Source organism: Diabrotica undecimpunctata, chromosome 6 (genome assembly GCF_040954645.1).
Source record: "Diabrotica undecimpunctata isolate CICGRU chromosome 6, icDiaUnde3, whole genome shotgun sequence".
Classification (NCBI taxonomy): Eukaryota; Metazoa; Arthropoda; class Insecta; order Coleoptera; family Chrysomelidae; genus Diabrotica; species Diabrotica undecimpunctata.
In genome coordinates this window covers 19833414-19847771 of record NC_092808.1, presented here as the reverse complement: position 1 = coordinate 19847771, position 14358 = coordinate 19833414, and the positions used below count along the sequence as shown (strand labels likewise).

General features: G+C 34.2%; 1 protein-coding gene across 1 annotated transcript in view; it reads right to left on the bottom strand.

The window, feature by feature from the left end:
* LOC140443256 (zinc finger SWIM domain-containing protein 5-like) overlaps positions 1-14358 on the bottom strand; it is a 418589-nt gene that overhangs the window by 12343 nt on the left and 391888 nt on the right. The window contains exons 8-15 of the mRNA XM_072534399.1: positions 13874-14064; positions 13443-13638; positions 10708-10874; positions 8048-8450; positions 6176-6339; positions 4029-4295; positions 1691-1909; positions 955-1286 (exon numbers count right to left, since the gene is read on the bottom strand). Of these exons, the coding sequence (XP_072390500.1) occupies positions 955-1286; positions 1691-1909; positions 4029-4295; positions 6176-6339; positions 8048-8450; positions 10708-10874; positions 13443-13638; positions 13874-14064 (1939 nt within the window). The remainder of the gene's footprint in view (positions 1-954; positions 1287-1690; positions 1910-4028; positions 4296-6175; positions 6340-8047; positions 8451-10707; positions 10875-13442; positions 13639-13873; positions 14065-14358) is intronic.

Here is a 14358-nt window from a genome sequence, read left to right as displayed (position 1 = left end):
TATACACAACTCAAAGGCATCTATTATTTTTTTCTATTTCAGAGTCCATTGTCCAACTTTCACAGCTATACAGTAAGACAGAAAAAACGTAACATCTGATCATTCGGATTCTAAGCTGCAGGCTAAGGTCTAATCTTGTAAAAAATATTGTCATGCTGATGAATGCTTTCCTTGCTTGTTCGATTCTTGATAGGATTTCTTTTTTTGGATTACACTGACTATTGATATTTGCTCCCAAATATTTTATGGAATTTACCTGTTCTATTATTTGACCCTTGACATACTCATGTACGTTTATTGGTGTCTTTGAAAATAATAAAGTTTTAGTTTTGGAAACGTTTTTATGTAAACCGAACATTTCGCTGTGGTGAACTACCGCATTTATTATATTTTGTAGTTCTTGTGCGTTGCTTGCTATTAAGACGGTATCATCAACATATCATTTTTGTCATTACTACTCTTCTATTTTTTACCCAGACCTTGCATCTCCGCCGTATATCTGTACTTCTAGCTCTGTCTCATAGAGTCTTACCATCGATTTTTCTAAAATATTTTATCTCTGTTGTTTCTAGCATTATTTTTTCCCTCTCTGTATCAATCTGACAATTATTTTTTCAGCTCATTAGTATTTACATCTTAGTAGATTTGCTGTTATAACCATGCCAACAGACCATGATAAACAAAGAGGACTCATTGAATCACCCTGTCTTATCTTATTGCCAGTTTCAATTGGGTCAGTTGAAATTTGACAGGTTTGCCCTGTCAAATAACTTCTTAATGTCCACGAATAATAGATATGCCGGTGTGTTGTACTTGAATGATTTCTCTTGTACTTTATGTAAAAGTTGATTGTTACAATTAATTCTAAAACAGTGACTGCATAACATTTACATATTTACATCAGCAATTAGAGACATCTTATGTTTAATAAAAATAAAATCGATTTAAACTTACCTAGAATGCGTAGTATTGATATAAGCAGCTACAGCAGCTTCCAGGAGCTGCCTCAACGGAGGTCTATCATACGAAAGAGGCTTTATACCCCCACCGCTACATCCTCTTCCGGCCCTATGTGGGTGGGGGTGTTTTCCGCCATCCAATGGAGCAGGATGAGGACAACTGATACCAGGAGCAGTCATGCTGCATCTTCGTAAGATATCTGAGAGGACTGTAGCACATTGAACGTTCTTCACCAAAAGTGGTATCATATTTGACAGTTCAGTCTTGCCCAATGAGTGACTTAGTGCGCATGCCCAGTGGATATCGTTTATAGCAGGATGGGTATCCTAAAAATCAAGAGTTAAAAGGTTATTTGTAATTAAACGTGACCTAAATCCTAAAAATATTCTGGTAAATATTACATGACAAAGAGTTCTAGATTATTCGAACTGTTATAGGCAAATTTTATTTGTAAATTACCTATTTATATTTATATTCGTATAAAAACATGCACTGAATATTATGCGAAACAAAATAGAATAGTAGACGCAATCGTATCAAACACTGCTTGTATTATTTTACATAATATAAGAGTCGTTTTCCACTAGAACTGAAGCAACTTTAACTGTTATAAAACACTTTTTTTAAAACTTTTTTAATGTTTTTCTGGTCTATAATATCTACCAAAAATCACACATATTAATCTGATAAACTAAATAATTCAATATATAACCTAAAATTAGTTACGTACCTGATTGTAAGCTAGATGGACGTTTTTCATAGCCAACATAGCAAGTTTATAGGCCCTGGTAGGATATCCACGATGCTCCATATATCTTGCGATGGTGAACAGCTGGGAAGACGTCATTATGTGGGAAGCAGCATCCACAACAATTTGATAAGCGGTTTCAAAGGCTAGAGCCTCGTTTTCGCACAAGGTCAAAGCATTCAAGGCACAATTTGGAGGGTCCTGAAAAAATATACACAATGAATAAAATGTTAGCCCAAAATATATGCTCAAATTAGTTAGGAACTGTATTTTTCCTAAACCATTCGCAAAGATAAATCACAATATGTAAATGATGAGCACCATGACTAGTTTTACAGTCCCAAGGAGGGCACGAGACTATCTACTACCCATTCATCGGCTGACTGCAATTTAATTTTTATTTTAATTCCAAATCAAAGTCGTAGATCAACTTTTAAATTTTAGTAGACTGCATAAACACATGATTTAGTCTTTTGAGCTACCAGACGCAGACGGTTCGTTTATACAGTCAATGATGACGTGGTTCACTGAAGTGAACTTGCTATAGTTTGTCAAATCTAGAACAAGTTCGAAAATCTTACAATTGCCACGCCCACCTGATACACACTAAAATTATTGGAAATATATCGATAGAACTAAATAATTGGATGTGTACATTTGGGTCGGTGCAGTCTGCGACAGAGTTTTTTTAACGAACAGTCGCACTGACCTAAAATATTTAAATCAAAATTGAATCGAAAAGTTTTGTCAAGTCAAAGCCGAGAAATTATAGCGACTGTTATGGATTTTATGCAACAAGAAGCAAGGGACAACGTACCTCTAATAGATTTAAAACATATGCAAACACGTGTTGTAACAGCAACAGGTATAAGTTTAAGCACATACAAGCTTGTATAACACATACAAGCAATTTCGAGGGAAATGAAGTGCATCTAAGAAGGTACGGCATCATCATTTAGTACTCCAAATAAAAAAGAAATAGGTCAGCTTTAAAATCTAAGTGGGATGATGGCTACAAAGGCTTGCTTCGTCGATTTATAATTAATTTTTGTACTACCGAAAAAAAAGTTCCAACATTGCGACGAATACATAGAAAATTTGTCACTGAATACTGAACTACAATGGATCGCATGAATCTTTGAGAAAAGCAATGAGGGATACAGGGTTTCGTTGGAGAAAAACAAAAAATAATAGAAAATTTTTAATGGTGAAACCGGAAATCCAACAAATCAGAAAAAACTTTCTTCGAGATATTAAAAAATACCGAGAAGAGAACCGACCTATCATATACAAGGACGAAACCTACATTCATTCTTCCCATACTCACTCGAAAAGTTGGAGCGACAACTCCAATGAGGGATTACGTGCTCCGATTTTCAAAAGGCCAGAAACTAATAATAGTAAATGCAGGTGGAGAAAACGGTTTTGTGAAGAATGCTTGTTTAAAATTTAAATCAAACACAAAATCAGGGGACTATCACAGTAAAATGAAATAGGAAAATTATAAAAAATGGCTTTAGGAAATGCTTATTCCCAATCTTCCTCCACATAGTGTACTAGTTGTTGACAAAGCTTCTTATCACAACATGCAAGCTGAAAAATGTCCTAATATGAGTTCAACGAAAAATGTAATGAAAGAGTGGCTAAGACCCACGATCTTTACAGCATTGTACAAAGCCATAAACCTCGATTTAAGGTGTATGAAATTGACAGAATACTGGGTAAAAGTGGTCATTCGGTATTAAAGCTGCCTCCGAAACATCCAGATGTCAATCCCATAGAATTAGTGTGGGCATCTCTTAAGAAATACGTGGCTGAGAAAAATGTTGACTTTAAGTTTAGTTCTGTGGATCGTTTTTACGATGAATTACCACGTGGAGTGAAGCTATGCTTAAACGCTTGGAAGTCTTTGAGATATGGGTACACGGACCAATACAACTGGTCAATATAAGAAAGAGACGCAAGCTGGAATAGTTGGGCCACATTATGAGTCACCCTGAAAAATATGAACTATTGCATCTGATCATTCAGAGAAAGAATTGATAAGATGCCTGTTGTTGTATTTGATTCTCGACAGGCCTTGGCGCTGATGCTCTATATATCCCATTTAAAAGTATGTATATCATTAAATGTCTATGTTAACTCTTGGATATCCATTTCTTCGACTTCCGAAAATGTATATAGGATCGGCCGAAAGTAGTACAAGAAGCTAAAGAAAACCTGTACACAAAAAAGTGTCAATCAGAGAGAAATCTCGAGAAATCTATTCTATTCACTTGAAATCGCCAGATATCGAACTTTTGATAAACACAATACTAACCTTTGTTGCACACTGCAATGCAAGTGTGCGCGCGCAACTCGACAACTCTTCCTGTTGTCCGAAATTTAGATTTAGTCGCATAATGGTACTGTGTGACATAATAGTAGTTGCTACGGGTCCTGTCGCTTCTGTGGCGGTAAAGAACTGATACCAGTTTTGCATGATGGAGATCAAAGCGTCCACGCCTACTTCTGTCGCACAAGTAACTAACCACCTCACCATTTCTCGTCTTCGCCAGTTCAGAGATGATAACGTCATTCTCATTACCTGAAAAATATTAGAGGTTTTTAATTGTACTCCTAAAACAGTTGCTAATATAGTTGATAGATGCTTATCTAAAATAATACAAGGAAAAGTAATTTTTGATTTTAAAATCATAATTAATCTATTACATTTAAAACAATGTACATGAACTTTGATAACCAATGAACTGATAACTTGTATGTAAATCGAAAGATTCAAAAGATTTCTTAGGTTAAATTTGTCAGTGCAGTCTTGTCACTAGTTGATAGTGCTCATATCTAATCTGTACTTCTAAAAATCTCAAACAGACAATACAGCACAGAGTAAGAGTACTTTAAGTAGATAATATAAAAATCTGAAATCGATGATAAGAAGAACAAACTGTTTTATGTTCTGCTTTAATGCGCTGAAGCCTAGCTCACAACAGATGCCACACTTAACGTTTTAAGATATGATACAATCTCCTGCCAAATGAGCAAAGAAAGTGAGGGAACTCTCCTTATAATGAATCAAGAGAGATAAAAAAGTCAATAAAAAAGCTTGTTACTTTAGCCATCAAATGAAAGGTAAACTTGTCGTTTATAGCGTATACAATTCGCTCAATAAGTAAGTCTACACTTCATATTAAATCACTTCTTGTGTAGCGTTTAACTCTCCATAAAAATCTGATCTCCAGATTCTGATGTATGTATACTACTCTGCTTTTCATCATTTATCCAATTACGTGCTATGATTTTTCTGACGGGTATTATCAAGTTTAACTTAATTTCATGTAATGGAATGAACTAACTTTCAATAAAGTAGTCCCAGGAACGCAACTCAAAAATTTTAACAGTCTCATTTTAAAGTCATCTACTTTAAAATGTATAATATGTCTGAGTGATGGATTCGACCGTTACTTGATGGAAATTCATTTTATCTAACAATAAAACACTGAAAAACTTTTGTTTTTAACACTTCCACAAATTTTTTTTTAAATTATTATCACTACAGCTGTTTCGGCAGAGTGCATTTCTCAATTGATCTGTTTTTGGTATGCGTTTACATTTTAATTGAATAGGTTGAGGAGGGAAGAACTGTTTGTCTCAAGCTGGTCATTCAAAATTATGTCTATATTTTTTATGTTGTTAATTTCCATAGATTCTAATAAAGATAGCCTTTATTTTGAATGTAAATAATTTGAAATTGGCCATTAAAAGAATGATTATGGTATAGAAGGTGAAGTGCGTACGTAGAATCTGTTTTTCTATTATTGAAAGCCCTTTTATGTTCTGCTATCAGTTTGTTAAAAGTTCTACCAGTTTGACCGATGTAAGTTTTTGGGCAGTCGCCGCATTTAAGTTGTATACACCACTGTGTAAGTGCCTTTTGGTTCTTGTTGTTCTTAATATATTTGCCTAAGTTTCTTCTGAAAGCAATTGCCCATGAATAGCAATGGGCTTAGAGGATTACCCATATATGTGTTCAAAACAAAAGTTTTCACTGTTTTATTGTTGGATATATGTCTGAATTGTCAAAATAATTATTTGTTTAGTTTGTATTTTGAGAACGATTACCGATCTGGAAATAAAAATGTCAAAATAAATGTATTTTAAATTAAAATTGTGGTTCATTCTCATTAAAGATAGTAAATAATATTAAATTGCCAGCTTAGTAATTATCGCACCGTTTGGTTTAATTATCAAACCTGTTTTAGTAAATGTATCGACAGTTAAAGGAGAACATCTTAACAAAAAATCAAATAGAAAAGTTTTTGTGAACTTTTATTTACCCTTCCTTAATATAGAGAAAGTCGTAATCCCTGAAAAATCAGATGCCAAGTATGTGCTTTTCAAAATAGTATGGAAGAAGACATTTAATGCACAAAAATCTTCAATTCCTAAAAAAAATTAAAGAATTATTACCTGTAATCCTAGTTCAAAAGCCACGCTTAACAACGTTGGGTGTCTGGGTCCGTTTTCTGGTGTGGCGAAACGAAAGGCATCTTGCGCTAACTTAAATAGATGGGAAGAACTGTGGATATGTCTCTGGGACGATTCAAGAACTGTTCTCAATCTCATCACTTCACCTAAAAAGAAAAATAATTTTTATATCTAATCTACTAAGATATTTTTTGCTTAAGAAATCAAATAATATAACTTCTATCATTAATTCATTAATGAAGAATAAGTCAGTCTAAGTCGGCTTCATTTTCTTAACATAGAATTGCTTATTACGTAGCTTTTTTTTCATAAGGAATATGAAATTGGGTATTTTATTGCTTTTAATCACTGAAAGCTATAGTCAAAGATCAAATAACTTTAATATTTCTAATATTGCCATTAAAGATTCTGAAATAACTAAAAAATTCATTGCAAAGCATTTGCATTGAATAAGCTGCTTCATTGAAATGAAAAGTGGACTAGACACAACGAACGCCTCGAGGATTATAGATGGAACAGAGCAATAGGGAGTTGGAGACCTTATGGAGCGTAGACATCACGAGAAAGTCTTAATATGGAAGGATATGGGAGAGGACTATATTTCAACTATCGAACAGAAAAAAGGGGTTTAAAAAACACATTGCAATTGTGCTCGCAATTTGATCCCTTTTAATTATTTCTCTGACTATAAAAAATTTACACGCTACTATTGAAATGCATTCGTCACTCGTTGCAGACCCCTCTGCAGTCTATGCTTTTAAAAATATGACCTGACAATCCTATTTCGAGTTGAGTATGGAAATTTCTAAAAAAAATTCGTTGATTTTTGTGTTGTTAAAATTAATCAAAAATTTTCTAAAATATTTTTTTTTTGAGAACGATTTCTGCAGTGGAAATTGAAACGTCAATAAACGTATTTTAACCTTTAATTGTGGCTTATTCCCATTTAAATTGGTAGTTGGTATATCCACTGATATTCAATCTATACTCGGAGCACATTTTTGAAGAGGCTCTTGCATCTCAATAAATGGAGTCAAGCTCAATAACTTGCTGTATGCAGATATTACAATAGTGTTTTCCAATACCATAGAAGGACTGCAAAACTTAATGAACAAAATAACGGAAATACGTAGAACATATGGACTGGATATAAACACCAGCAAAACCAGGCTAATGATCATCAACAAGGAAAACATAAGTGGAGAAAATCTATATGTGAACCAAATGAGAATTGAACTGAGTGACAGTACAACTACTTGGGAACTACAATCAATGAGTCGTGGGCCAATGCCCAAGAGATTAAATGTCTCATCGGAAAGGAAAATATTCATTCTTGACTATGAGCTGTGTGTTCAAGAGCCATGACCTCACCCTAGAACCAAAAATAAGGCTCCTTAAATGTTACGTGTACTCAGTGCTTCTGTACGGAGTAGAAACGTGGACATTGAAGGAGGAAACTCTATCAAAACTTCAGGCTTTTGAGCTATGGTTATACAGAAGTATCCTGAAGATACCATGGACAGACAAAGTCACCAATGAAGAAGTACTACAGAGGATGAACACAACCGCGGATTTAGTCAACATCGTGAAGGGCCGTAAGCTGTAGTACTTGGGACATATAATCAGAAATCAAGGCAGATATGAACTACTCCAATGCATTTTGCAAGGTAAAATTGAAAGAAAAAGGGCCCCAGGACGAAGAAGAATAACCTGGCTTGCTAACCTGAGAGCGTGGTATAGAAAGACCTCAACACAGCTATTCCGTATAGCAACCAACAAAGTCATCATAGCCAGAATGATCGTCAACGTTCGGACCGTATAGGCACCCTAAGAAGATATCCAACAGAGACTTACCTTTTGCTGCACTCAGCATAGTCGAACTCAGTGCGCACTGCTGGGTCTCGATGTGTCCCAAAGTGAACCATCTAGGCGATCTACTCATCATCAGAGAGCTGCTGGCATTTCCACCTAAAGGGTCATCAGAGTCTTCGTGTTCTTCCAAAAGAGGTAAACGCATGGCTCTTAATCCCACTTCGTAGGCCAAATCTGGGTAGTAATTCAGAAGAGATAGGAAAAGAAATCTGGCGAAGGTGTGCATAGGAATACTCTCCGGATGGATGCCGATGCCCAAACCGCTGGTGGGACCTCCTTCCAATAGAATTATCGCTTGACGACGGAGAACTGCAACTAGGCTGTTATCTAGTTCAATTTCTTGGAGTTTTGCAATTAATCGATCTTCTTGTTTGCACGCTTTCTCCTATAAGGAAAAAAATACGATTAATGTTAAAACTAACTAAAGAACGAAAATAAAATTAGTAGATCAGATTTAGTAAACGAACTCAGAAATAAAAATAATATATTAATAAGGTCTATGCAAAAAACTACAATAGGTCTACAAGAAATATAGATTTTTAGTATCATCAAAAGTACTTCTAGAAAGAATAAATTTTCCCGAAAAATAAGATGCTGTTATTTTGAAACTGCCAATGATGTTTCGAAAAGCCCTTCGAATGATTTGTCCTGTCGTAGATCGTCAATTACTTTGGCAAATTCTTTTTCGTCTTCAGCTGTAATTGAAAAGGTCCGATCCGTTACATCTTGTCCAAATTTCTTTATTTTATTAAATTTTAAAACACCTCATATATGATTTTAACTTATTTCTCATGAAATAATTTTAGGCCGAAATAGTTCCTAATAAAAGCTCCAATAAAACCTTTTTCAAAATTTACCGCTGTTTGAACCTTATTGTTCTCTTGTGTGATTGTTAACCTAAAACGCTGTGTGTCAAAACGTTGTTTTGACCAAAGTTGTCGGTAGTTCTTTTGTTTGCAAATATAAAAGATAATCACTCCAAAGAAGCGTCGAAAAATGGTTTCGTTAGATGAAGTTCATTTCTGACCACCTTAATAGTTCCGTCTAACTTTGACCACACACAAAGTAACAGTATCTGCTTTAGAATATTATTTTTTATAAAATTATTTTAAATTCATTTTCACTGAACAAGTATGTAGCCAAGTTCGATATTATATGTTTTGAGAACCCTGTCAAGGGTAAGCTATTTTTTCATACCTTCCGTATTTCTTTATATTTTTATCTTATTATAAGATATATATTATTTCTATAACAATTTATAAATCTATATTTTCTGCTATGATTGAGGTATCGCCTGCAAATATTATGTTATTAATGATGCATCCTCCAATCCTTACACCTTCAATTCTTTCCCATAATGCCTCCTGAAATATTAGTTCGGAGTCATCATCATCATCAACCTGTATGCGCCCACTGTTGGACATATGTCTCCCTCAGCTCTTTCCATCTGTCTCTGTCTTGTACGGCTTGCATCTAGTTATTGCTAACACGATTCAGATTGTCAGTGCATCTAGATGGTGGGCGTTCTCTGCTCCGTATTGCTTCTTGTCTTCTTCTCCACTCTAAAATACGTTTTGTTCATCGGTTGTCTGATAATCTGACGACGTGTCCTGCCCAATTCCATTTTAGCGACGCGATTTTTTAAATGGCGTCTGTTGTTTTTGTTCTAAGACGTATTTCTTCATTTGGGATTCGGTCTCTCAGAGAGACACCCAACATCTGGCGCTCCATAGCCCTCTGAGTCACGCTAATCTTATTCACTACCTTTTTTCTGAGTGTTATTGTTTCCGCTCCATAAGTGAGTACAGGTAACACACATTGGTCAAAGATTTTCCTTTTGAGGCATATGGGTAGATCCGATTTCGATACGCTACCCAGGCTAATCCTATGCGACGTGGGAGCTCACAGGTCTGGTTATCTCCCGAATTTCAAGTCCTAAGTACTTATGCACAATATCTCTTACATCAACAGCAATATTTCGATTTAGCACCAGATTAGTCATTATTTGCGTCTTGTTCATATTAATTTTTAGTCCGACCTCCAAGGAAGCGTGATATAATTTTTCAAACATTGTTATTGCATCATGAATACGATCGGCTATAAAGATCGGCTATATCTCAAATCACTGAGCTTGAGTTGGGAGTACACATTAAATAATTGTGGCGACAGCACACATCCCTGCCTGACTCCTTTTTAAATTTCTACTTGGTTTTTCTCACTATCTTCTACCCGTACGACCACTGTTTGATTGTAGTATAGATGTTTGATTAAATTAATATACTGGGGATCTAGGTGTATGTGTTTCAGTAAGAGTTTACCATGAGTTTTGTGGTATATCTGATAGATATTTGACTATGTATTTTATTTGATTTCTTTATCTGATATGTTATTTGGTTTTTCTGCAATATGTGTGACATTTGATATTTTTGTATATATTTTGGTTTAGTGAATTTTACCATGTTTTATTTTCGATTCGATTTATGAACATCCTATTTCTTTTTTTTTGTGAACTTCCGAACAATCCCTTTCGCTACGTTGCACACCCCTCAGACGACAATGCGTATATAACTGTAGATACGAGTTCCTGCCTACTTTATTGATCTCGAGAATAATAATACTACTCTACTTGTGATTCTACTTACTTGTGCATATAGTCCTACAGGCATTATCCGTTGCTGCCCCAAACCAATAAGGGCTACCTCAAACGCCAAAGTTAGATATGTTTCTGATCTGTCTCTCGAACCAACTACAGGTACATGATGGTATCTAGGCCTTAAATTGCTGTGTTGATCTTCCATGCCGACTAAATCTAAAAAAATGAAAACAATATTAAAACTGCATACCATCAGTTTGCACGACAGTTATGTGAGTTAAAGATATGGTAAGTAGAGTTAGAATAAACTTAGATAAACCATGCAATTAAATACAAAAAATGTTCACATTTGGAACAATCGATTTAAACCAAATTCAAAGCAAATTAGCCTTTCTTAAGAAGCATAATTATCATCATTCTGGCTCTACAAGCCTGTGTGGGGCCTAGCTTCCTCAAGAATTTCTTTCCAGTCGTCCCTATCTTGTGATAAATCAATCACAAAATACAGAAAAATGCCAAATAACATGTTTTGGATACCTGGCACGACACATAAACATTAGACAAGTGAAGACATTTTAGCAAACAGAACTAATAGTAAAAAATTCAGATGGAGGATAAGAAAAGAATAGAATATATTGCTGGAACAATACGTGGCCGGAAAGTATTAACTTGAAAAGAATTGAATCTAGAACATCCAATGATCTTAACAACTTCAATATTTCATTTAAACAAAAAGTGATATTCTAATTTTCATTTTTGATATGACTTTTTCATCTCTACGTGAACGATATAGTTTTAAAAAGATGTAACGAAAATGGGTCCTATGATGTATTATCTATATAAAATAATTATATGGTGTAAACTCCAAGTTTAACACATTTATGTAAATATTTTCAAATCGGTATGACGAGGTTAGGTGATCTGTGGGTATGACATATTATCATCCAAGTACAACGGGTTGCCTACTTTGATATGTAATTTACCTTTTGTAAAGGTAATTTTTAACCTGTCAAAAATTGCATGCCGTTTTTATTTCTGTATTTTCCTTTGTTTTCTCAATTTTTACTGTATTTTTGTTAATAAAAAAACAATAATACAATTAGAGTTGACGTTGGACTTTTTAGAAACCGACAGGTTCTGATGAATTTGCTATTGGAGCGAATTCAAAGGATGATATGCCTAGCAAAAAGGGAACAATGAAGACATGTAAAAAATGCAATTTATGTGACTGTCAAATTTAATAAATGCTTGATTAATTAATACAGATCTACTCCACGTGACAGAACCGTAAAAAGGCCTTTACTCAGTCGCCATGTTTTTCGTACAGTCAGATTTGACAATGACGTATAATATATATTTTACGTCACAACGTCACATGTACTGGTTTATAAAATAATATGATTTAGAAAGTGTATCACTCTACATACTCCATAGCGACATCCCTTTATTGTTCCCTTTCGTACAGGAACTTTTGCGGCTATTGGGATTGGGGCACTTTTTTCATTATTTTCGTATTTCTTTTTTTCAACAACTATACTTTCTTTGGTATTTTTTACCCTAATTATGTGGTCACCTGCCCTTTATTATTAATTATATTATTAACCTATCATGTTTGTTTACAAAACGTCTGTTCGAAAAAAATGGCTGACACTATTTTTTTATGAAAAGTCCTATTACATTTTATGTAATTTTGTGGTGTGGCTGCATGTTAAAAGAAATTTTTAAGTCATTTTACGCCTAGCAACACAGGACATGATACATTATATCGTTTTTACAAAGTACGTTATGAGAACTGTAATATTCTGTATGCTTTCAGAGTTTTACAATATTGTATGTAATTATTTACCTAAATGATACATCATAGGGCCCAATGTCAATATTAAATAGTAAACTAATGAAATACTGATGGTAAAACTGATTTCAAATGATCATATCATTGTTATTCCCCACGTTGGACGCCAATATTTGTCCAACAATTAACGTTTCTAATTTCTAGGCACAAGAAATAGTACCAAACTGAAAATGAATTGAAATTAACTCAAAACACATATAATACAATAAAATACAAAAAATATTTAACCACACCAAATCAGTGGTAGTCCGAAATGAAATAAAGTCTTGTATTTTGTTTATACACTTTTTGAATTGTTTAATTTGTTATAATTTGCTACTGTATCTTTTCGTCAAATTTACCTCTAAGAACCTATGAGTTTTAATAGAAACGTTAGTTGTAGGTAATAGTTTTGTACACATCTTAACTAAATGCACGAAAATGGAATATTAAAAGTCAATATTTTTAAAATTGTCAATGTGAAAAAACAGTGTTAAAAAAATCATTCCTTCATGATCTGTAACCTCACTGCTGAGTCTTTATTATTAGGTATTTTTAATTGTGACTTAACAAAGAATCCAGGATAACTAGTTGATTCATTACAACTATAAATTGGTTATGTACAATTCTTTTTATTCCTCAATTTGTTCAAGAAATGTTTTTGTTATCTCGATATACTGACAATTATTTGTTTTTGACAATATTCCGGGTGGCTATCTCATACTATTTTTCCTTCCATTTCCATTGATATTGATTTATTCATGTTATCATTTTTTTTTTACTTTTCTTCCTTACGTCTTTCACATTAACGCTTTCCCACCATGTATCTTCCAGGTTTGCTGGCCGTGCACCTTGAAAGTATTCACCTCAGCAACTATTAGCATGATTATGTTATTGCCCTTCCTTAATTAAATCTAAATCATTAAAACCATTTCTGATGAGAAAAAACATACCTAAATAGCTAGTTGGTGTCCTAGGTCTTTCGTGTTCAGGAACAACTGACGCATCTGCCAAGGTATCGAAAAGACATCCTACGGGATCTAACGGATGACCGACCCATCCATCTAGATTCGTAGGGGCATTGATAGATGTAGTCGAACAAGATGTAATCGTGCACTGGCCTTGACATCGGGAGGTACAAGCTGTGACCTAAAATAACGATTTTACAACATTAATATTAAACTTATTAAACAATATTTCTTGACTATATGAAGATTATTTTGCAGATTGTAGATTTTATATAATCTAATTTTTTCCCAGGCGCGTGATATATTTCATTCTAATTAGTTAATGGCTGTTAAGTTCCCTTATTTGTACTATTGAATCACGTCATTTTAGTTATCTCCCAGTTACAATTCATGAATAAACGTCAATTCCTACTTACCTTACAGCTTGGCTGAGTTTTAATACTGGTACTAGCGCTACTGTTCTGTTGACTTTCGTGCCATTTTCGCTGTGCCACCAATTGCTGTTGTTTCATGGTGCGTACGACGGAAACTGCCAAACGTAACGCTGCTTCCATATGTCCATGGGAACGGAGAGAATCCACACGAGCCGCACACAGAGGAATAGATTCTGAAAAAGATATAAACGTATTACATTTAAATCGGGAAATTTTATTAACAACAGATATTCTGAAGCAACTAAAACTTTTTAGACGTGAAAATAAGTCATTTTGATATTTGTTACTCAAACCAATAATTTGTATTAACACAATACTCTCTTTCTGGAACATTCAACAAATTTACATAGATTTATAACTAAATTATTACTGCACATTAGATATACTTCTATATAATTTGTATAGCCTCTATCCCTCGAAGATTTTAATCAAAGGCTTCGTTCGGCCTCATATACCTTTCGATATTG